The 24,245-nt window shown below is 43.5% G+C and overlaps 2 protein-coding genes across 2 annotated transcripts in view; both read right to left on the reverse strand.

The window, feature by feature from the left end:
* Positions 1-715, reverse strand: part of fancm (FA complementation group M) — a gene marked incomplete at both ends in the record, with an annotated part of 57,709 nt that extends 56,994 nt beyond the window's left edge. Inside the window, one exon of the mRNA XM_080850766.1 lies at positions 61-715. Coding sequence (XP_080706892.1) covers positions 61-715 — 655 coding nt within the window. The remainder of the gene's footprint in view (positions 1-60) is intronic.
* An 814-nt stretch (positions 716-1,529) lies between these two features.
* On the reverse strand, positions 1,530-23,967 carry togaram1 (TOG array regulator of axonemal microtubules 1). The gene is made up of 22 exons (XM_080850342.1): positions 22,746-23,967; positions 19,761-19,827; positions 14,423-14,545; positions 13,644-13,901; positions 13,021-13,316; positions 12,416-12,645; positions 12,017-12,108; positions 11,701-11,868; positions 11,222-11,293; positions 10,168-10,340; positions 8,558-8,726; positions 8,099-8,329; positions 7,552-7,675; positions 7,185-7,290; positions 6,574-6,806; positions 5,696-5,854; positions 5,085-5,211; positions 4,482-4,591; positions 3,977-4,160; positions 3,536-3,755; positions 3,189-3,275; positions 1,530-2,742 (listed from the first exon to the last, which is right to left on the reverse strand). Exons 1-22 carry the CDS (start codon positions 23,805-23,807, stop codon positions 2,480-2,482), a joined length of 4,554 nt encoding a protein of 1,517 aa, XP_080706468.1. The 5' UTR covers positions 23,808-23,967; the 3' UTR covers positions 1,530-2,479.
* Between the last annotated feature and the right edge of the window lie 278 nt (positions 23,968-24,245).

A 24,245-nucleotide genomic window follows, 5' to 3' on the forward strand; every position in this document is an offset into this window, starting at 1 on the left:
GATATAATAGGTGAAAACATATAGACGGCAATCTCAATTTACCTCTACTCTTGAGCTCACCTGTCAGTTCTGCCATGTGATCCTGAGGGATGCCCATGACCTTGTAGCAGGCTTCAATTTGCTGAGCCACAAGGGGTTTGGTGGGAGCCATGAAAACTATTTTTCCATATGGGTACCAGCGGTAGAAATTGTACATCACCACCGAGGCTATAAATGTCTTCCCCAGACCAGTTGGCAGACAGACCAGTGTGTTTTGAAGAAGTGCAACCTCCGATATTTTCAGTTGGTAGTCTCTGATTGGGTAGTTGGTGGGATAAATCCATACTTTAGCAGAGGAGATGTCAAAACCAGGTAAGTCCGAAGATACTGCATTCGGAGAAATCAGTGTGTCGCATGTCTGGGTGTCATGCTGGCCATCAACATTTTCAAGAGACTTTTCAGCCTCATACACAGCCACTAACATCAAGTCATCATCGTCTTCCTCCTCTGCCACATTTGATGTGACACTGGAAGTGGAACCTTGACCAATTTCACCCCAAAGTGACTTGCGTGGAGGCAGACAACTGTCGTTTTCCTGTTTCGTAACCCTCTGCGAAATTTTGTTTTGATTTACCTTTCGACGTCCGGGGTTCTTCTTCCCGACCTCATTGACGACTTTGTGCGGTACACTGGCACCCCATGTCTGAAATAACGTTTTTTGATTTGCACCACTCATTTTAACTGCACATTATTGATGCCACAAAATCCCCCCGACAGATGACATCTAAGTCTCTTTCCAGACAGTCGTGACAAGCTATTTAACATTACACCGACAGCTTGCGGATTGTCACGTAACGTTAGTGTGGATTGTATCCTAATATCTTTAACGAAGAGAACGGAGTCGTAAACTTTCTCCAAAGCTTGGTTGTGGCAGGCAGCTAGCAAACATGCCATACATGATACCCCATTGATGCGCAGTTTTCAGGCTAGCTAACTACCCCAGGAGACACCCATAAGTGTTACAAAACACAGTTAGCGAGTGCTAGCATTGGCTAGCTTGCTGACCAATTTCTTTCTCAAAACTGTTGTTGTTGGAAACCAATACAGAAAACACTAACGCCGACATAAAACTACAGTATGCGGTGACTTCCATTCGTGTAAAGATGAAAAGGTAAACGCAATGGAGTTATTTAAATTCCTTCACTTTCACAAAAATAAATATTTCCTATTGTCAAATGTGCCGCTGCAGCCTGCATCACAGGTCAAAGTTGACAGCGACAACTTTCGCCACAAGAGAATGTTCGCCAACGTCGGATAGCGTACAACTGCGTATCTTAAGTACTGCAGTAACGCAGTCGTAGAAGCATACTCAGAACTCTGCGTGGTCCCATCAAATTCGGCGGGTCAAGGTATATAGTCATGACCTGCTTTAAGTGGATACAAATAAGGTTCGCACACAAAATAAGTACCTACAAGATAAACTTTTTAAAGAAATAAAACAATTTAATTATAGATCATTCTCTTACACTTCACAAGTTCCATATAATTTAACATTTTCTAAGGCTATAAGGACTGGCACTATGCTGACAGAGAATTACAGATCTGGGCTTAAAGTGTCTGTATAAATCATCAAATATATTCTTAATGTTGGTACCCTCATAAATACAACCCATTTACATCCATGGCTGATTTAGGCCTCTGTGTACATTAAAATATATCCTTAATAAAAACAAATATAGTTTTCTTTTTTGTTGCTGTTTTCATCCCGTCAATATTCATTTGGTCATGCAAAAGACTTTCTCACGCAAAAGTAGCCTATATCTTTAACTGGAGATCAAGGAGCCATTGAAATAAACACAACATAAATTATATACTGCAACATCAGACAGATTAAACTAATACTGGGCTATTCATGTGAGCTATACAGTACAAAAGTCATTTCTTTTACTGCAATCATCACATATTTTGACGATCACAAATCTTTATAACAACCGTATAAGACACATCTTTGAAATATCACACGTTACAATTTCATCAACATCAAAAATATACATCCTCATATCCCTGTTTCTTTGTGCATTTGAAAATGGTACATTCTGCCAAAAAGGTGTTTCGTGTTAGTCAATATCTGAAAAATTCACAAGAAAACACCATCGACAATCATATAACAATATTGATCTCTAATAAAGTTCATGACAACATTTACCATGATAAGTCCTACTTGTTCAAAGTGCAAAGAGAGTAAAATAGTCGAAGGTATGTAAACCTGATGCTGTCAGCTAAAATCTCTTGGTGGAATATTTAACTTCAGGGCCACTATCTTAACCATCGTTAAGCTTTTATTCTTATTATAAGAATAATTATTGTTATGTCAGAAAACCGAGGAAAAAAATACAAGTGCAGGCACTGTGAGAAACATCTCTATCTTCAAGTAAGATCAGCTTTAGGTTTAGGTTTGGTATTAGTATGTGGATTTCAGCAGCAAAGCTGTTGGACTGGCTCAGTTGGGTGCGTTCAGGCTTTTCAGGAGCTCATTCAGGCTCTTGTGGGTGTTGCTGGGCTGCGAGGCAGCACACTCGGCCAGCGCAGGGCCCATGTGGTCGTACAGGGCCTGGCACAGGTTGGTGGTGGCCACTCGCACGCTGCCACCACGCCCGTGGACAGTGCCACTGTTGGTGGAGGCGCCCAGGAGGTGCCAGAGCAGTGGAAGCACTTTCTGCTCCACCATCTGAGGCTTGCGTGGGTACAGCTCCCTCACCAGCTCTGAGGGAGGAAGGTACAGGAGAAAAAAAGTGTTTCCTTTTTTTGGAGAACTAAAGTGACCCATCTATACTACTACTATTTCAAAATTAAGATAAACATTACAGATGTAAAGTTAATACACAATCCATCAGTTAGTTACAAAATACACAGCTGGGTATACTTGATCCAGATAGGCCGATAGTCTAGATAGCTTCAGTAAGTGTGAAATCCCTGACATGTGACTTCTCTAAGTAGCACAACCTAGTAGACATAACTGGAGCGCTCAACTGACTATGCATGGGTGAGGCAAAACTATGGCAAGAATTTTTTAAATCTCTGAATCCTAAGTTTCACACCTCTAATTAAACATTTGGACTTACTTTTAAATCAACAACATTCATTCTTGCTTTACCGTAGTTGCAGTAATATATGGTTCAGTAATGCCATAATGCAGTCATTTACTATACCTGCAACCTTCTCAATGAGGTCAACTTTCGCCTTCCCACTGAGATACTGGGCCTTAGTGCAGAACAGTAGGAGAAGGAGTGAGTTATCTGGGGGGGGGGAACAAAACATTATAAACAGTGTTGAAGGGTAAATCACTAGCTAGTAAACTTTTATTGAGCACAACAAAGCCAATTTCACTCCATGGCACAATATAGTACAATACAAGTACAATACAAATTTCAAAACATTTGGCCGCTTTTTAGTGAACTTATTTAAAAGGCAAAAATATGCCAAATTTGGTCAAAACCTGACCTTTTATTAAGCGCTTGCATAAGAAAAACTAAAACACCCTCCATGCCAAACTCACCAAGGTTCTGAATAAGTTCATCAATGGCACCAATAGCAGCACTGTAGATGGCGTTGTTCTTAGAGTTGAGGTGATTGTCTATGATGGCAGGGACCAATATGTAAACCACTTGAGCCAAATTGTCTTTCAGCAGAGAGATGATCCTGGGCAAGGCCTCGAGAGCGTACAAATTCACTTTGCTATTAGACTCTTGGAGTCGTGCCTTGAAGGCATCAAATACCTACAAAAACCAGGAATCATAAATTAATGACAAACTTAATGATTCAGATTGATTATTCTGTCACAAAATCAACATCTCTCAACAGGAGTACCCCCAACAGAGTACCCCCATTCACCCTAAGTTGAAATCAAACCAACAGTCTTGTAATTTGCAAACAACAGTGCACTCTTTTTAAGGGTTTTGGGAGAAAGTCAAGTCAAATGTATTGATAAAGGTGTTACCTGAAACATGCTTCCTATGACTAGGTTTGGGGAGTATTCACAGTCTCCCACTAGCTGTTCAATGCCCTTGATGCGCTCGCGGAAGTCCTTGGAGTTCAGCAGGGCAGTGAGGTGTTTGAGGTACTCAGTCTTGTCTGCAATGCTGTGTGCCTGGCCTTTGCTACTGAACTGCCCATAGTCTTTGCTTCAAATACAAACAAACAAACAAAAAATTCAATAGTCCATCTCTGTCTGAATGAAAATATCTATGGATATTCTATACTTTGCAGTTAGAAAAATGGAGGCACAAGCCACCTTGACACTGCTATTAAAAGGAGACATTATACCCTCACTATTTCATGCACAACCTCCTTATCCAAGACTTATCATAGTTAGCAACTGATGGAAACCAAGAACTGAATTACAACTGGAGGTGAATTCACATGGTAAAATAATAATTTACAGCTTGACCTGTAAAACACACTGAAATTCACAGGGCTGACTGCATTGCTAAGGTGTGGCCTACCTGCTGGACAGGGGCTCTCTGGTCAAAGACGAGGCTCGGATCGTCCCACTTCCTGGGAGGGAGCGTCGCCCGCGAGCTGAGGGGGTGTCCTGTGGCATTTCACCTAACCCCTGCAAACACAGACGGCATGCATCTCTCAGCTTGGGAAAACAATAATTGTAATTGCAGTGTGCTTACAAGGTACCTCAATTTGAATAAAAGCATCATTAAAGTGCCTACATGTAAATGTGAACAGCAACAACACATTTCACAACATTTCACATTGTATGCAACCGTTTAAATCCAACATAGTGTCTGTACTGACTAAACATTATTCACTTAACAGCAAGGCCATCTCCCCGACTCAAAGATCCAGAATGCAAATAGTAAGATAGTGTGTTGCCCTGTGGTCTGTGGTGACTTAGACTAGAGGATCATACCTAATTGAATCATGAGCTTAACTGGCAGGCAGCAGTTATCACACATGGTGGTCAAAGGCACTCAAACAAATGGTGTATGTGCGTGTCTGTGCATGTGTGGGTATGTATGTGAGGGTGTCTGTGTGTGTGTGAGAGTTAGCTAGCTTTAATTACAACATAAGTCGTGGGTGCTGAGACAAGGCACCTTGGTTTTCAGCGTGAAGACAGTGTCCCTGACGGTGGCCAGGTCTTTCGCAGGGATGTATTTTTCCAGCATTTTATCAAAATCCCGGTGTGAAGACAGAAACAGCAGCATCCGTCGACCAAAGTACCTGCAGGAAGTATGTCAAAGGAGCAAACATCAACACGGCTATGGAGTTTCTATGAAATTCATTTTAGAAACAGTTCAGTACATAATTTCATGTGTATGGAATAGACGTGAACTTCAGGCCAAAATGTTCTTGCACTTGTGAAATTCCACTGAGGCCTGAATTTCACACATGAGTGTGTGTTAACAGGACGGTCTTAATCAGATCTGTGGTTTTGGTCGTGGGGCAACATTATTGTAAATAAAGGGTGCAAATAATCTTGCACATTGCATGAGAATAGGAGAACCTTTCTGTTAATTTCATAATTCTAGCAGGAAAGTTCCGATAGTTTATTAAAAGAAATATTCAGCTAAATGTTTACTAACTGTACAATCACTCCTGTCTTCTGCTTTGCCAAGGTTAGCAGCTTGGTGAAAATAATCCTGCAAGGTAGATTCAATTTAAAACATCTCCTCTCCATTGTCCTTTGAAGGTTGGAAGTGCCCACCTGGCTTCCTGTGACGAGTCCTGTGCCAGCCTGGTGACAGCAGGAAGAATGCGGTCAGTCAGGTCTTTACCACCGGATAGGACACGGCTGGATCCAATCTTCTCCACCAGGGTTGCCATGTGCTGGGCCGTGCATTTTCTCACCACTGAGTTTAAGTGACTACGCGAGTGTGCACACACAGACACAGACAGAGGATAGAAGCCTGATTATGCGAATCCTTAAAAAATAGGGTCACTTTTAAGTATGTGACCCAAACAGTCATAACTTGATACATTCTGAAAGAGCCCTGATCCATTTCACTACCGTAGGCTGACTGATATATACGAAACAATGATTCAAGCCAGATTATGATGTAGAAGGTGTTTACCTAGTTTAAGTAAAGCCAGGAATCATTGCCAGGTCCAGATGGTTGACACAAAATACTTGGAAGCCTTTTACTTTCTGAATCTCGGAATTCATTGCCTATGCTGAATTTAAATGGCTTTACCTCACATAAATGGATTAGTGCCAGGGCTAGTCCCCTGCTTTATCCAACAGCACACGTGCCAGTGTGTAGTAAGAGGCACATGTTTGTGTCTACTCTCTATGATGGGAACCATATATGGAGCAGAAACTTGCCTTTGGTTGCCTATGATCCCATTAAGAAACAGTGTACTGTTATCATGTCAATACAGTTGCTCACAATTAAGTCAAGAGGCTGTATTTTTGTAACAATTTAACCAGAGGAAACCTAAATAAATTACAAACAGATTGGAATAAACTTAAAGCAAAGTGACAAGGAACACAAATGGACAATACAGGGATGAAATCTAAAATGGTGTACAGTGCCGTGCCCTCACTTCTGGGGCGTGATAAACCAAGCAGAGGCAGCTACCTACCTGACTCCGGGGAGCAGGGCGTTCATGGTGCGTGTCAGCGTGCAGTGCTGCACCATGCTGTCCAGCGCTGCGTCCACGTCCTGCCGGATGAAGGCGTTTGATTCGCTAGCCTTATGCAGCAGCGCCCGGGCGACCACGTCCAGCTCCTGGTCCATCCCCCGCTGCAGCAGAGAGAAAAGCTCCCCCACCGTTACCAGGGCGACACGAGACACACCCGACCGCAGGTTCTTCACCTGAGGGGTAACAGACATGCACACAACAGGTGAGATAGAGGTGTGACTTTGATGTTAATGTGGACATGCTGTCCATGATGACAGGATAGCTCACACTTCCCTACGTGCAGCGGATTTTGTTTGTTATGGCTTTTTTAAAGTGGTGTCAAATTACTGCCCTGCATTTTCTCTCTTTCTGATCCATTTCCTGATCGCTAATCTTTTGTTTCCTTTTCTGTCGGTCGGTGGTTCCATGATTCCACTCAATAATTGCACTTCCATTCAAATGCGCCCGTGATTGAATGTTTTCATTCTGTTGCACGCGCCGCAATTTAAGGTTAGAGGACATGAGCATGACTGAGGACCTGTGGATAAACATAAAAGGACTGTCCCAGTCACCTCTTGGATGAGGGCGAGGCAGACGTCATGAAGTCTGCTGGAGAGCACGTCTGAGTGGTACTGGGTCAGACTGCGCATGAACGTCAGACCCTCAATCTTCTTCTCCCTGCAAACACAAACATCAACAAGCACAACAACAACACGTTAAAAACATTCACCACTTCATTCACCAAGTGATAATACAGTTTGGAAACGAATGCACTTTCAGTTAGAGATTCAGTTAGGCAATGGTGGCTGCATCCAGACATTTTTTGGGGCTTTTGCCTGTCTCAAGTTCTTGAAGTTCATGCTAGCGTAAATCTATCTTATGTAAGATAACTAAGTCTGGCTAAGTGATTCGTGGGTTTCAAAGGCTGAGTGCACCCACCAGTCGTCCGAGCTGAGCAGCTTGAAGCTCTGAATGAGAGCCTGCTCAGGCTTGGAGAAGGGCCTGAGCTCCGGCTGCTCCTGCTGGTCCTTCTTCTGACAGGGGGTGCCAGGGGCTAACTCATCTGGGGAGGTGGAGAGATGTGGGGTTGAGGGTGATAAGAGGAGAGGAGACGGAAGAGGAGAAGAGGAGGAAGACAAAGAGATGAAGAGTGGAGATGAGATGAGACGGAGAGTACCACATCAGAATTAATAGCAGAGCTACAGATTTAATCAGAATTCTAGAATCCTAGATCCATCTTTAATGAGGATATGTTGCAAAACAGACTGTGATGAGCAGCATGTGTATTTCACACCAGCTAGGCTCCAGTAAGACTTTGCTATTCTACATTTCACTTTCTACATTTGCTGTCTTAATTGTTCCAATTACTCTTAGAGAAATGCCCATGTTTACTTCTATATGCTGGTTCTCTTGAGCTGACTAAACTGAGAAGCGCACAGGTGTCACGTTGTAACCTTCTCTCTTTTGATCCTACCCAAACGCTCACCTGTGTTTTGGGAGAGCGAGGGCCTTGCCCTGGTGAGGCTTGGTGCCCTCCTCAGACGGGGCAGCGTGCTTCTGGAGGTGGGGGGCACCGTGGGGGGGCTGGGCTGGTGGGCGGGGCTGAAGCACTTGATAGGACTCTGGGGTCCCAGGGGACTGGTGGGGCTGGAGGAGACGTCATCCTGGGGGGAATCTGACTTTGTGGATGCCACCACACTGCCATTCAGCTGCAAGTCTATGAGTACCACAAAGCAGACATATTTCATTGAAAGTTCTTCATTGAGAGACATTTGTATTACCTGCAAGGACCAACATTTGCATTTAATGAATCTGTAGAAGAAACTCAAACGGTGATACATAAATGGTTTGTCAGAAAATATAAATGTGTGACTTTTGCGAATTGATTTTTTCATATGGAGTTGTTCATCATCAGAGTACTCTGAACCCTGAAGTCTGAACTGACCTCGCAGGTGTCCCGACTCTCCCGTACTGCTGTCTGTCATCGGGTTTCTGGTTCGATGTCTTATCCTCGCTATCCTCTGCCTGTCGGCTGGAGGCTGAGGGACGTCCTGCTGATCCAGGCGATGCTGCCGCATCTTGTCCCGTGCAAGTTTAGACATGTTCACCCTCTCCTGCACACACGAGGAGGAGCGAATAATCACCTTTCTTGTCTTCACTGACAAACACAACAGCCCATTACAAAAGCTGTATCTGGCAACAAAGATGCAGAGCAGTGAGCAAGGCAATCATTCACTTTCTAGCACTGAACTAACACAAGGACTTGTGTATTAATTTAATCATTATACAAAATTCAAAGAAAATACGACCGGTCTTTATGTCTAACATTTTGAACAACTCTACAGCCGCGGAAAAAATTAAGAGACCACTTCAAAATTATTTAAAATGGAGCATTGCGTTGCTGAAAAAAACACTTCTCAGAGTTGGGGAACATTGTCAGAGCAAAAGGAAGCAAGTTTTTCTTCCGGGACAACGTTGTACTTTGCCTGGCTGAGGTTTGTAAAAGACCATAAGGATTGACCCAAAGCGGACTGGAGGGTCTTCTAGTTTGTCTTCTCTGATGAGTCCAATTTTCAGCTTTGCCCAACACATGGTCGTCTGATGGTTAGACGGAGACCTGGAGAGGCCTACAAGCCACAGAGTCTTGCACCTACTGTGAAATTGGACTCATCAGAGAAGACGAACTTAGAAGAACCTCCAGTCCGCTTTTTTCAATCCTTATGGTCTTTTACAAACCTCAGCCAGGCAAAGTACAACGTTGTCCCGGAAGAAAAACTTGCTTCCTTTTGCTCTGACAATGTTCCCCAACTCTGAGAAGTGTTTTTTCCAGCAGGGCAATGCTCCATGCCACACAGCCAGGCCAGTAAAGGTGTGGATGGAGTACCACCAGATCAGGACCCTGTCATGGCCAGCCCAATTTCAGGACCTGAATCCCATAAAAAAACCTCTGAAATGTGATCAAGAGGAAGATGGATGGTCACAAGCCATGAAAAGAAGCCGAGCTGCTTGAATTCTTGCGCCAGGAGTAGCATAAAGTCACCCAACGGCAATGTGAAAGACTGGTGGAGAGCATGCGAAGACACATGAAAGTTGTGATTTTAAATCAAGGTTATTCCACCAAATATTGATTTCTGAACTCTTCCTAAGTTAAAGCATTAGTATTGTGTAGTTTAAAAATGAATACGAGCTTGTCTTCTTTGCATTATTCGAGATCTGAAGACACTGCATCTTATTTGCTATTTTGACCAATTGTCATTTTTCTGCAAATAAATGATCTAAATGACAATATTTTTTATTTGAAATTTGGTAGGAATGTTGCCAGTAGGTTATAGAATAAAACAAAAATGTACATTTTACTTTAACACATACAAATAAATAGTAAAACCAGAGAAACTGATAATTTTGAAGTGGTCTCTTAATTTTTTCCGCGGCTGTATATATTAGCCTATACAGTCAAAAATAAAACATATTGGAAGATCTTGGATACAAATGAGCTTCAAAGAATGTTCTTCAATATGGGCACTGTCATTTCTCCCAGGTCACCTTGGGACTCACCATTGCTTCCTCGGAGTCTGCGTTGCTGTCGGAGTCCTGCTGGCCACCTGGCACCGCGTGCCCGTACACGCCCACCGGAGGATCGCAGGTCACCCTGCCAGGGGAGTCGCCTTGCTCAGATGAAGAGGAAGGCGCACCTGGGCAACTGGATGGAGGAACTGGGCCAAAAACACCTGCAGAGGGAATCAGCACAGGTGTGAACATCATTTAATCCAGAGTAGAAACCAACATGATACATGAGTCCAACTCTATTCAATTCCAACTCAAAAGGTAGCAGGTCTCTTGTTCAAAAGTAAATGTTTAAAGTGATAATGTAATGTAGATTCAAGTATTGACTTATACTTGTGCCGTGGGGGCTATCCCTTTGATTGTAATGGCAATCCCTTTAATTGTAATGACAGTGGGAATTTGTGCTGAAAATGACAATGGTGTAGAGACTGTAGGTAACAATAGAGTTGCTGCAGCAGGAGTTCTTTTTTTGTATGGACAAATAAGTAACGGTGTTGGGGGACTCCGGAAAGGAGGGTTCTTCTCAAGTCTAATTAGCCTAGAGAGGGGTGGGTTAGCTTGGCTCCATGACAAGTGGGTTTTAGTGTTTGTTTTCTCTTTTCTTTGTCAAATCACCTGTAGCCACTGGGGAAAAGCGACTCACAAGCCATTGCATTAATTAACCACACAGGGATAACGGGAGTTGGAAGCACCAGTCAGCATTTTGGAAAAGGATAAAAATGCCTAAACAGGGACAACTGAACCAAAGTGAAAGGAATAAAACCACGCAGGCTCTCCGTGCATAGAAAGACTGATGGGGGGGACATTGGAGAAGGCCATCCTTCAGTGGAGGAGTAAGTTAGACACATCTCTTTGAGTGTCTGTCAGGTGCCAGACCCGTTTGTTTTTGTTTTGTTATATACACAACTTAGTCACTGCCCTACTTTCCGTCATTTGAGTAAGTCTTACATTTAACGTCCTGGGAGAGAAGCTAGTCTGGAACAGTTCATTATCTGAGGTGGCATAAATAACCCAGGGACATCTGAGACTATGACAAGTGACTGACCTTTGCCGACCACACCTTCAGACATGTCACCTGCAGGAGAGGCTCTGCTGCAGCTACTGAGCATCTGAGGGGCTGGAGAAGGGGAGATGGACAGAATGAGAGAGAGACAGAGAGAGAGAGAGAGAGGACAACACCCTTACAACAGCCATAGTTACTCTGAGAATTACCAACAACAGCAAAAAACTTTTCCATCTTTAAATTAACCCTTTCTTAAAGCTAGGATCTGTATGAACACTTACTATTGGAAATACTATAGCTGATACATATACTATATTATATATATATTATATAATACATAATAAAGATATATATATATATATATAAAATTCCTTTTTAAAATATAAATTGCAGAGACAACTGTTTACAGACCATTTCTTTAAATCACTTTTATCTCAGCCTCCTGCAAATATCACAGACAAAGGGCAAATGAGCTTATAACAAAAACATTGAACAAAATGTTCTGCTGTGAGGGCACTCACCTTTAGCTGGCCTGAGAGCTCTGATTGGCTCCCGCCCCGTGGGTCTGGCAGTAAGTGGAGACATCTGCCTGCTTCGGTCTTCCTCGGGCTCCGCTGGTCCGTTGTGATAGGTCACCCTCTGACCAATCACACTCACCTCTGAGGGGCAATTATCTTTAGGCGGCACAGCTTCGAGAGAGATAAGGTTCACAGGGAACAGATGTATTACCACAGAGGGACTGCAGACACTTCAATCACATCACAAGTCAGGGGTCAGAATAAGTAATACATAATCTGTGTTTGCTGTGCTGTTTTTCAAGCCCTGCACGCTTAGTACCTTGTAGAGAAGCAAACTCCATGGAAACAGAAGGTCCCTGTTTAGCGGAGGACACATGTGCCGAGCGAGACTTTGTTGCAGAGTTCCCTGGGCTGAACACAAATGTATAACATATTGCAGCATATTACAAAAAAAAAAATCTTCAATGTCAGCACCTTTGCAAAAAAGGTTTCTACAGGTTTTTAAAAACAATCAGTACCTCTTGAACAATGAGTATCTCTCCTTTTACATTAAGTAAGTTTGGGCAAAAGCATCTTCTACATAAATAAATAGACCTACGAATGGATCTTGTGTGATGAGTCACTTTGGATTAAAAAAAAAAACAACGTACATATAAATGTATGAATGTTAAACCAAACAAAACAAAAAGCATCCAGCTGGGAGTGCCCCGTGGCTCACCTGGTCTGTGTGCCGTTGGGCGTGGGGGTTTGGGGTGAACAGAGGCTGGACAGGCCGCTCTCGCTCAGCGGGGAGATGACGGAAGTGGACATGTAAGAGGGCGAGTCCAGCGACGGCTCCAGCCGAACCGCAGAGTCTGGGCTATCTGGGTCGGGTTCTGACCCGCTCTGGCTCACCTTGGCCCGCTTCTTAGCCGCACTGTTGCGCAGGGAGCGCAGGGAGTTCAGCATCTAAGAGAGAGAAAGACAGATAGGGAAAAAGAAGGAGAGAGAAAATGAAAACATACGCAAGTAAGAAATACTGTGATATGTCGGGTGCCCAAAATTCCCAGACACTTAAAAAGACAGAAGACATAGGAGAAGTCTGTGCTGGAAAAATAGAAATCTTCATTTGTAGCACTTATTTTCAATAGGTTCAAGATTACCTGTGTTAATGGTCATCTTAAAGTAGTTATAGTTCTGCACAGACGAGCTTCAAACTCTGAAAACTAGTTTCACACATTTCCGTGCACACATTGAAATGGACACACCAAGCTAATATAGGCAGCTCCGGTTCACAGCTCCTCTGCAGGAAGCCTCTGACAAACCAGTGACAGTTCTGCTCACCTCCTCGCGGTTGAGAGGCTCTTCTTCATGGTCCTGAAACCCGAGGTTAGCCAGGTCCAAATGGAGCCTCCTCTCCACCTGTTGCTGCTCCTTTCTGCTGGTCCTCTGGCCATTGGAGGCAAAGCCCCGATCAGGCAGAGCCATCACAGGGGTGATGGGGGTCACGGGCGAGACGGGGGACACAGAGGAGACAGGCCTGGAGCTGCTGAGGGCCTGGCGAAAGGAGGAGGTGGACGACGAGCTGACCAGAGAGGCTCGTAGAGGCAGCGGGGAGCACCTGCTGGACAACACCTCACCTGTGGAGGACAGAGAGAGAGAGGAGTCAACACGCACACAAACACATATCCATAAAGACGACAAGAGAAGCCAAAAACACGCAAGCAGGACCACACACCAACACACACACACACACACACACACACACACACACACACACACACACAGTATGACAGCTGATCAAAGCAAACAACCTTGGAAAAGATCACAACAATATCCACTGTGTAGTATGTGATCTAAGGTTCTGTGTAAGAACTGTCTAAGTACACTTAAGCACAGGTCCACACACAGCTGTAACTGGAACACTACATAAGTTGTATTCGTTTTGGAGCTGCATGTGTTCATACCCGCACAGTCTCTCCAGGGGCTGGTGTCTCGGCGGTGGGGGCTGCTCTCTCTCTTGTTGGGCCAGGTGTTGGACATGGACAGGGAAGAATCAACAAGGCGCCGGCGGGACAGGGTGGGGGTCAGGATGCTCCCTGGTAAGGAGGCCAGAGGGTAGGAAGGCAGCAGGAATGAGCCAGGGGGCGTGGGGTTGGAGGGCAGAGAGAAGGTCCGCTCCACGCTGGGGTTTCCTGACAGGAGGCGACCCGGTTTGGGAAACACTGAAAAGATGCAGCATTTCCTCAGTGCACAATTAATGCAGGAGAAACAATGTGAACCAATAAACTATAGCTGATGCAGATTTCAATACAAATGTGTTGTGCCAATGGGAAGTATTATGTTGATCAATGTAAATGTAAATGCTGTAATTCTATTAGGCGACACTTACATTCATATCACCCTAAATAATCTCCATATAATCAGAATTCATACTCCCAGGTTAACCTACTGTGCAAGTCAAGTTCACTTCACTGGCAACTTGCTTTTCTCATGGAGCTATGGGTGTGCTAATGTAAATGTCATAATGCCCTCTTTCAGTCCAAGGGGTGGATGCAAATCTTTCTGCTCTGTAAAGTGTCAATTTCAACTGTTCTTGGCACTCTCTGAATAAATAAACTTAAGTTGAATTTAATTGGCCAACTATTTCATGTGAGACAATACTGTATCACTTAAGCTAGGATATATTAGCCACTGTGAAAACCCATTTCTGACCATTAGTTTGGACAGGAAGCCTCTCTCTCACCTCGGTCAGTATCACTAGATAGAGCTGCCTTGAATATGTCCGGGTCGGAATCCAGGCTCCCGCTCCGCCGTAGCCTTCCGAGGTGCTTCCATCTTTCCGAGGATGGAGCCAATTCTCCTGATCCTGAACAGAGATCAGACCACCAGCTCAACGCATTTAACAATGTCTTCATCAAATCCACTGTACATTCAATGTTTTAAGATGTAAAATAAATTCTTAAATAATCCAAGTCACAGGAAATTGTCTTGAACTGGGCTGTCGAACTAAGATTTTGCCAGTGCGAGCCTCACTGGTCACCTGCGTCAAATGAGCTCTCTGGGGCTATGATGAAATGGAAAACAATTTACAGGAGAGCGGTGAGGACAGGGGCTATTTGATTTGTGAGCTCTGTGTTTGTCCAGGCTGGGAACAGAGGCCCCCTGGTGTGTCCTGCTGCCCAGCTGTAAAAGGAGTCAAGTTCAGTCTTGCCTTCACAGTGCCCCATTTCTATACACTGCGCCTTTCATCAGATCTTCGGTCAAACACACACGGCTGGAATAACACTACATAGCCAGCAATGGCCTGTTTTATCACCATTGTGAACACACTAATTACATGATGTATTACTATTAATCCTGTCTGTTTAACATCAAGAACAATGAGGCTTAAAGCATGTTCATCCATTGTGTGACATTAACAAATTCAAACCACTGCCGTAAAAATAGTGTTTTAAAAATGACTCAGTAAAAGCCTACTCTTAATGCAGATTAGCAATCAAACATCCAAGTCACTGAGGACATGTTATTGCAGCAGCTGTAGCCTGCCATCAGAGCAAAAGCAAAGCAGTCGCCCGAGGCGAGACTAAAATGGCTAATGCAAATGGAACAGTGTTAGAGTGACAAGCTGAGCCACAGACACTGGCTGTTTGAGGCCCTGGTCTGTTTCTGTGCATCGATCAAATAAAAGCCCATTTAGACTCGCAAGGTATGTGAGATTAATTGGATTTCAGGAGGGCCACTGGCATTTTGTCATGAAGACCATTAGAGTAGGTGACAAAGATGTGAAAGTAGCATGATAAGGCCATACTACATCAAGCTCCAGCTGAATCATTTCCTCTGATTTCTAAAATTACCATGGTGACAGCCCTCCCCCCCTCGACAAAGTCAATAGCAGAGATGCCTGTCGTGGTCTCCTGGAGGACAGCTCTAAATGAAATACGATTTGAGGTCTCTATAAGGGGCTTACCACAAACCTTTTGCCTGACATAGTTCTCTTGGAAAATGTTTTGAACATACTAGCAAGAAAAGAGGGATTGAAAGGAGGAGGGGGGGGGGGGGGGGGGATTCTCAGTAATAATAGGCAGCTCACACTTGAGAAGGCATTTTGAGCATTTTTCTTCTGACAATCAACAGAAGATTACAGACTGCCTGACTGCATGCTGCAAACCACACAATAGTCGTCAAGGACCAATGATCTATGGAGACTCAAAAACATTTTAATCAACGCCAACAAATGTCACAGACATTAAATTCAACCCAGTTAGGGTTTAGGTATAGGAAATCAGTCCCAAAGCTATGGAACATACTGCCTATAGACATCAGGGAGGCCAGCTTGCTAACATCTTTCAAAGAAAACTAAAAATGTACCTCTTCATCTTAGCCTTTAACTATCTACGACTTTGCACTATATATATATACACTATATAAATACATTTAATTTAATTATATAATTTTTTTGTGTATTATTTTGATCTTCATCATGATATAACGTGATATTAAGGGGTTATATGTAATATATCTCTGCAGAGTTTTATTTTCATACATTTTAAGTATACATTTTTTTCTTCTCATCTTTATTCACTCTTTTATGGTTTTTATGCAAATTTGAATCATTGTTATTATTTTATAATTTTCTTTTTTTTGCACTATTTCCTAGCTTTTATGTTTATTTGAGCTCTATTTTATGTGGATCACTGTGCATGTAATTTCTTTGTGCACGTAATGTGTTTGCTGTTAAGCACTTTGAGCTGCATTAATTTGCATGAAATGTGCTATAACGTTTATTATTATTATTATCATTAAAGCATAAGGCCATCTATACAATTTCCAATGAAACTATCTACCATACAGAGGTTTTGAATCATGTTATGTGCATTGTGGCATCAATACCTTAAGCAGAAGATGTAAATTATAAAGTATATAGACACTATATGTTCCTGAGACATTCGGAACCAGATACAAGCTTGGGAACCATATCTTTACTAAAACGGATCGTTTTGTGAGTCAGTACTTTGCATATGGTGTGTGTTTGTCTTGGAACATTTGACAGAAAGCAATAATAAACCAATACGGGGTAATAGTAACTTTATTAACCTTGGGGGTGGTTAATGGGTGGCCCTGTGTGATAGTAACCTTCTTAACCTAATAAAAATAGGTGATCCCTAAGTTCATCCCTAGTATGATTGGGCTTTTTAAGTACTTTGCATATAAATTCAGCATAGCAGCTCTGTCTCCTAAAGCAAATGGCATGAATATTAAAAGGGGAGAGAATCCCTGTGCCAAATCAGCGTTGCAGCAAACCTCCCCTAATGTTTATACACGCTGACCTGCAACCACTTGAATCACTTCGGGAGCGGTATATGATCCCAGTGTCAAAGACAGGCGTCAACTGGCGTGAGGCTACTCGGACTCATCGAGCTAATCCAATTCAGAGGAAGTTTAATTTTGTCCTGGGCTGTTCATCACTGACAGCTATCTGTCAGCTGCAGCTTGTGGGGAAGGGGGGGGGGGGGGGGGGGGGGGGTGCTCTGTGTAGTGAGATCTAGAGACAGCAGGAGAGAGGAGTCGCAATAGACTGAAGGCATTTTTACACTTCTACAATTCTCTCCGATTTGGTCGTAGAGGGACACTTTGGCACGCCTTGGCACGCCTTGGTAACACCTTCACCCAGGTGTTGCCGCCCATCCGACCCGTCGGAGAGCTGGTCGGAGACAAACGCTTTTTTCTAACTTTTCTTAAAGAGACGGAGAGAGTCGGAGACCCCCTTGGCTGTGATTGGCCAGTTTACGACATCATTTCCAAACAACATAATTTCCAGAATCACACATGTCAGGACCTCACATTTCCTGTTTTCTGTCAAAATGTTTTAGTACGACTTTGGTAAACTACAAAGCTGCACAGCATGCAGCATTAAGCTACCGTATTTTATATAAACCCTCGAAAAGTACATTTCTCCCGACCACTGTTGGTCTCTTGGCTGGTGGCTCGGTGTTGAAAGTGCCTTCTCCAACCAGCTTCAACTGACATCTAAGGTAATTTGCTACGGAGTAATGCTGGCAGCATAATTACTTTGCATCTATTAAATAGGAAATGTATTTCATGTATGTGTAGAACCTATTTAGAATGACTGCCTTTACATAAAACGGCAGTGAAAGACATTTGAGTCAAACATTACTTTTGCCTCAATGAGGGTGGCGTGTGAGAGCATAATCGGCACGACAACGTTGTACTTATTAGCAGCGAGGCTAGCTACATTAGCAGCACACTTTTGAGAGTTATTGTGAATACGCTAACGCTTGATTTAGCGGAAAATCTAGTAAACGTACGTACCACCTGTCTCCTGTTCTGTTGTTGTTGTAGTTGTCGCTCAAATCGCTACAAGCACGTCCTCTGCTTATAACTCAAACTAGTCCAGCTCCACCATCAACCATTGTCTGTTAGTTGCCATCATTCGCTGTTGTGAGGATTCCCGGGAGGAGGAATTTATACAATAAACGACTACCACACACACAACGATTTCTCTAAGATCGTCTTCTTGAAAATTGGGCATTAAAGGTGTCCAGGCAGAGGATAATAAGTGAGTGTGCTCCTGTATGTGTTTTTCATCATATTCATGGTTGAAAAGGCAGTCTCACAACTGTATGTTGAGGTATCAGAATCAGAATAATGTTTATTGGCATGTATGTGTATGCATTCTCTTGTTGTGTTTCTGATATAACTATAACACTGCATGTGGACTGGTATGAAGACTGCAGTGGGTTTAATTTTCTGCCCCTTACTTCATAGTTCTACGGGTATTTCTGTTCGAAGTGTGCATGCTTTGTTTTATAGTTACGTTTCACGCTAACACTTTTGACAAGGGCAACCGTCTCGTTGCAGATTAAACACATCGGTTTTGTCCTGCCCACAAGCAGCACAAATGCATAGCCTACTTGTCAGTCCACTCTGTCTTAAATTCGAGAGTTTTGGAATCAACTTTTCGTGTGTGAGAGCCTGGCAGAGGATCATTAGTAAGTGTGCTAATGTATGTGTTTTTCAACATATTCATGGTTGAAATCGCAGTCCCACAACTGTATGTTGAGGTATGCATGTTCTTGCTGTGTGTCTTATATCTTATCTTATATAACTATAACACTGCATGATGTATGATGAATACCGTGGGTTTATTTTTCTGGTCCTGTCCTCAGAGTTTGGGGGGTAATTTTGTTCGAAGTGTGCATGCTTTGTTTCATAGTGACACATTCACGTTACCACTTTTTGACAAGGGCAACCGTCTCGTGGCCAATGAGTGCATTGTCATAGCGTTGTAGTTATTCAAAGGTTACCCAGCGATCATTGCAGTATGAATGTGACAAAAACACCAAAGAAAATAAGAACGTATTCATTTCATTGGATCGTTTTATAATAGTTTCTGTATTGTATGTAAGATAAGCATATCGTTTTGTTATCAATCGCAATGTTTTTCACAAAAAAATGACCACCACGATGGAGATACATTTGCCTACTCAAGTGAATATATAGCATTAGACATGCTAGTGTTGACTGAGCTACATGTCCCCAAGGCCCATGTGACGGCACCTGCCCGACAGGTCCTGAAGCAGCATCCGTGTCATGTCAGTGACAGTTGGGAGGAAAAACAATCAATGACTTCCAATAAAGAGGTTATGTGGTAGCTACGGGCTCGACAAACAGTCGTTACCCCACCCAGCGGTCCGGCGTTGAATAGGTTGAATAGGCTTTAGGGCGCATAGCCGTCGGAGTAGTATGTAAGCCCGACCAGTACGTTCAATTTTTTCTGAATCAACCGCCTGCCCCCGCCCGCCCATTTTTTTTTCGAGGACGGAGAGGGATGCAGAAGTATAAATTAGGCTTGAGACAGAAAAGAGAGAGAGAGAGAGAGAGAGAAAGAAAGAAAAGAAGGCAAGCAATCAAGCAGTGAAGCAAGAATGAAGGTATGCAATATAAACAGAGATGAGGAAAGAGAGCAAAAGAAGGAAGGATGGAAGAAGAAAGAAAGAAAGAAGACATTTAAGTGGGGAAGAGAGAAGGACCGGAAGAGAGAAGGAAGCAGACAGACTTACCAAAGCTGGAGACAAACATCCCCCGGTGTGGAGAATAGGAGGAGAGCATGTCATCACTGCTGCTGATCTGCAAGATTCAAATGAAAGAGGCCCCTTAACAGACAAGTCTTTTACATGAAAGAGGTTCCAGGAAGAGGCACACCATCATTATTACATAATCTGCTGTGTTGTCATGCAACTTTACAATACATTCACATCACCCTAAGGGGGAGCAATTCCTACACAGATGTACTTTGTATTGTTGTGTTATTAAATTGTTAAACTATGATCAGTATACAGGTGTTGTTGTAGACCTACAGCTACACACTATTTAACCAGACACTGAACCGCTATTGCTGATCGTGCCATGCTTTTCTCTGATAATGTTGTCTTCAAGGAGACGTGAGCAGCCCCAGAGCTTGACTTCCTTTTCCCTCCTTGGCCATTTAAATGTCTAAAACAAGAGCCGACCTCTCATTTTGTGCTTATTTACCACCATTGAATGCATCCTTGACAATTTCATAACCCATGACATGAAATAGTGACTTGCAAAGTAGGGCTGAACGATTAACTGCATTTGCGGTTTAATCGCGATGTGATGAGACGCGTTTTTCAAACCACAACTTTAAAAAGTGCATGTCTTTGCATGCATTGACTTTGTTTAAATAACTTAAATTCACAGTGGCAAAGCCACCGATTTGTTTCTGTAATGAGCAGTTAAATACAAATGTAAAATGTGGAAAAGAATATTTCACACTAAATGTATCTAATATTGTGTCATATTTAAATCATTCAGTACGTTTTGTTGGAGAAAAAAAAGGATAACATTTTTAAAAATCGCATATCGAATCGCAATCGCAATATTTTGGGGAAAAATCGCAATTAGATTATTTTCCCAAATCGTTCAGCCCTATTGCAAAGCCCAGTTCACAATACATACAAACCAACCCCAAAAATCACACCATGGGTAGCAAAGAAAAGGTTTTGGCCTGATTGAGCTTTTAAGCAGATATGAGAGAGGGCGTGTCTTTACACCATCACACTGACAGCGTCTTAATCAACAGTACACAAGCAGAACTATTTACTGGACACCCCACACACCCAGTCATCCACTGCTTTTGACGTCATATTGGCACATGGACCCTTCTTTGCCTCTATCCCAGCCACACCAGAGTTAAGAAACAGTTGAGAGGCACTGCGGTTTCTTGGAGACTGTGAATGCGGTAAACACAAGGTCCTGCTGCAAAGCATTTAGATATCTGAGGTAGGCCCAATAGACTAGGGCTAAATGATTTTGTGGCAGAGGTGAACATTTTTATGGGATTTAACACAGCCAAGGATGAGACTATTGATGACATAACACCCCTGTCAGTGCATGCACCAAAAGGTGCTACTGCTAGAGCCTATAAGATGAATTCATAACACAATTAAAGATAAACTACATTTCCGATGAATGTCAAGCAAATGTACTACACAACATGAAAGCACAGGAGGAAAAAGCATAATAGGCCATGGCAATGATGAAGATCATGCAAATATTCATCCTCATCCACAATTCAACGCTAAAGTGGGGTAGAGCAGAGATCCAGGAGAATGGTAAGATGAACCGGATACCCTCTCTCCACCCCCACCCGCTTTACTCTACATATGCATTGTGGGAGGGTGTAACCCGACACCTGGCCTGTCTGATTGGCCGGTTCTTCACCCTGACAGGAGGCCTCCCTGGAGACCCTCCACAGAATCTGGGCACCCTGCCACCCGATACATCCAGTAATTCTTTGAGGGACAACACACTTATCTGATTTTCTTCCCTCCCTCCCTGTACATCCAAAACAAACTGTTTGACGGCGGAACCTGTTGCATACTCATGTACTACTACCACCTCGTACTGAAAAGAGAAGAAACTGATTATGTTTCACTCCAGTTTGGCTTGTTGATTCATTCTAGTGCAATATTTGAAGAGCTGTTTCACCTTCAGCTGGCATGTTCTAAGAAAAAAAGAAGCGTCTTCTTTGCAAAACAAGCTCTTCACATCCTTGTTGTCTCCAAGCAACCACAGACGTGCTCAACTCTGTCAAGGATACTCAAGAAACAGGGCCTGTGTGGGCAAACAGACAAGCTTGCACTGATCACCTGATAGGTGAGAAAGCAGCAGTAGGGGACCTACAAGGAAAGGCTTGACTGAACAGGATACTGCCACAGGGTGATGTCATGGAGCTTGCCCTCACAAAACCAAGTCAGGAACTTTTGTCCACACTAATGATTGTGGTGAGTCATTGTGTTGTCAAGCTGATGGATTAAAAGATGCCACACACACTGCCACCATCTCTCCCTCTGGTGCTCAGTGGTTCCAGCAGGCAAGCCACCAGCTGGCTAGGACTGGCTTCACTTACGAACCCAAACAAACACTGGACTGGCACAATTTGCTCCCATGCAAACCAGAACTCCACATACTGTACACAAAACCTTAAATTTTTTTAACAATATAGGCCTAGTTCTTCCCCCAGGGTACAACTGAAGATGGTAAAACCTTCCTAATGGGGACAGACACACACTTGGCCACGTACTGATCAGTGGCACAAAAGTCTGATGGTACCGTGGAACAAAATCAAATGTGAAAACAATCAAATATGATGCTTGAAGTGGATTGTGATGACCATGCCTAATCAAAGAATGCCCTAAGGGACAATCAGCGAGCATTGAGTGCCTGATTTGCATTGGTATTTTTAGAGGTGCTCAAGGCATCTAAAATGCTCATCTGTGGCACCTGTAAAGGTCACTTCAAATGCTCGCATTAGCACCAATACCTCTGTGCAAATATGTATAGAGTGCTTCAACGTATGCGGATTTCGAGGGTGCATCTCTCTTCCTTCAAGATTATCCCCTTCAGTTGATTTTGATTTAAGCTAAAAAAAACACTGTTAATCTAACTAACATTATACATCAGACAGAAATGCAAGACATACAGAAGAGTAAATGATGGCAGTTAATGACGCCACACCATACCTTGCTAGATGGCTTTCTGCTGGACGGACTGGAAGGCTGTGGGTCCGGTGCACAAGGCAAGCTGGTCCTCTCCCAGGGTAGCTTGTTTTTACCCTTGCCTGCGCTCATGATTCTCCTATGTAGAGGGAAGTCATCTGTGAGGGAACCCAAGCTCCCGTAGCCACACAGCCGGTCTGTGTCTGGCTCGGTCCGCTGGCTTCGGGCACTGCTGCTTCTCCCACCGTTCAGCACCCAGTCCACATCTGCCCCAGAGCCGGACTGGGACGAACGTCTCTGTCCAGGTTTGGGTATGATCAAGGAATATTCGACCATGCCCTCGGCAGAGAGCCGGGGGAGCATGTGTCTGGCTTTTCTTGCCTGTACAGCTGCCATAAGACCCTCCACATCCGCTGTGAGTTCCACCCGGTCAATCGCCTTCATCAGTGGCTGCTTTTTCCCCGTGTCAAGGCAGTAGTCGAAGACAGCAAAGAGCTCCAAGGCCGCATGGCGGACTTTCCTCTTGCTGTCTGCCAGGTAAGGGGCCACTTCGAAGCAAAGGCTGGAGATGTTGAAGTCTTTCCTTGGGTGGGTGAGCATGGCCGCAGTGATGATGTTGAGGACATCCTCCCTTACCCTGGAGTTTTTGTGTCTGAGGTGTCCGATCACAAGGTCCAGGACTTTCTGTGGGCCTACAATTCTCATGAGCTGCCGGAAAACGTTCATGTACTCATTCCTGGTGACAGCACGGGTGTCTCCCAGGGTTTTGAGAGCAACACAAACGATCTGTTTGCAATATGTCTCTACATTATAGTCTAATTTCTGAACCAGAAGGTTTATCACCTGTAAAGTGCCATACAAGACTTTGAAATTGCTGTCGTCCAGTAGCTTGCGTATAAAGCTGATGAATTCTTCAATACTGTCAGACGGAACTGGCTTCAAGTCCAACTCAAACAGAATGTTTTTGAGCTCCTCCACCCCATTTGTTCGGTTCTGGTAGTTTTTATAGTCCAGGAGCTGATCATGTAACTCCTGAGGTATTAATCCATAAATCATTATTGATGGTTCTGACGGGAGCCCAGTCATAATTTAAGACGAATGGAGACAACAGGATTTTGCTGAGGACTGGGGGACTGTTCAAGGTTCAAATCCATCTTGGCCAAACACGAATGGCTACTTCATATCATCAGCTCGGTAACATTCAACCTCAAATTTGTGTAAGGCATCTCGGCAGGAAAGCACTGCTTAGTCCAGTCCCGTTCAGTATGGCCAACCTAATAAAGTGACAGCGACAGTCCTTTTTAGTTTCTTGTATTTAGAATTTTGGTGAACACTCGCTCCAAGATCGAGTACTCAGTAACTGTTACAAATACACCGGTTACAATGTGCATAACGTTTCCGTTGGGTATTCGACAAGCAGGCTCTATTTATTCGACTATCAGCATCAAGGAAAAGCCAAGCGCAGTAACTTTCAATGATTTAAATGGGTGTACAATGGCCAAAGCACATTCCAGTGACAGCTTA

This window comes from Sprattus sprattus (assembly GCF_963457725.1).
Source record: "Sprattus sprattus genome assembly, chromosome: 13".
Classification (NCBI taxonomy): Eukaryota; Metazoa; Chordata; class Actinopteri; order Clupeiformes; family Clupeidae; genus Sprattus; species Sprattus sprattus.

Excerpts from the sequence above, each read along its gene's own strand:
- togaram1 (XM_080850342.1), bottom strand. The coding sequence starts at position 23,807 with ATGACTGGGCTCCCGTCAGAACCATCAATAATGATTTATGGATTAATA. Across the intron at positions 12,646-13,020 it reads AGCCTCTCAACCGCGAGGAG|ATGCTGAACTCCCTGCGCTC; the intron begins GTGAGCAGAACT and ends TCTCTCTCTTAG. Across the intron at positions 10,341-11,221 it reads TGAAGGTGTGGTCGGCAAAG|GTGTTTTTGGCCCAGTTCCT; the intron begins GTCAGTCACTTG and ends TTCCCTCTGCAG.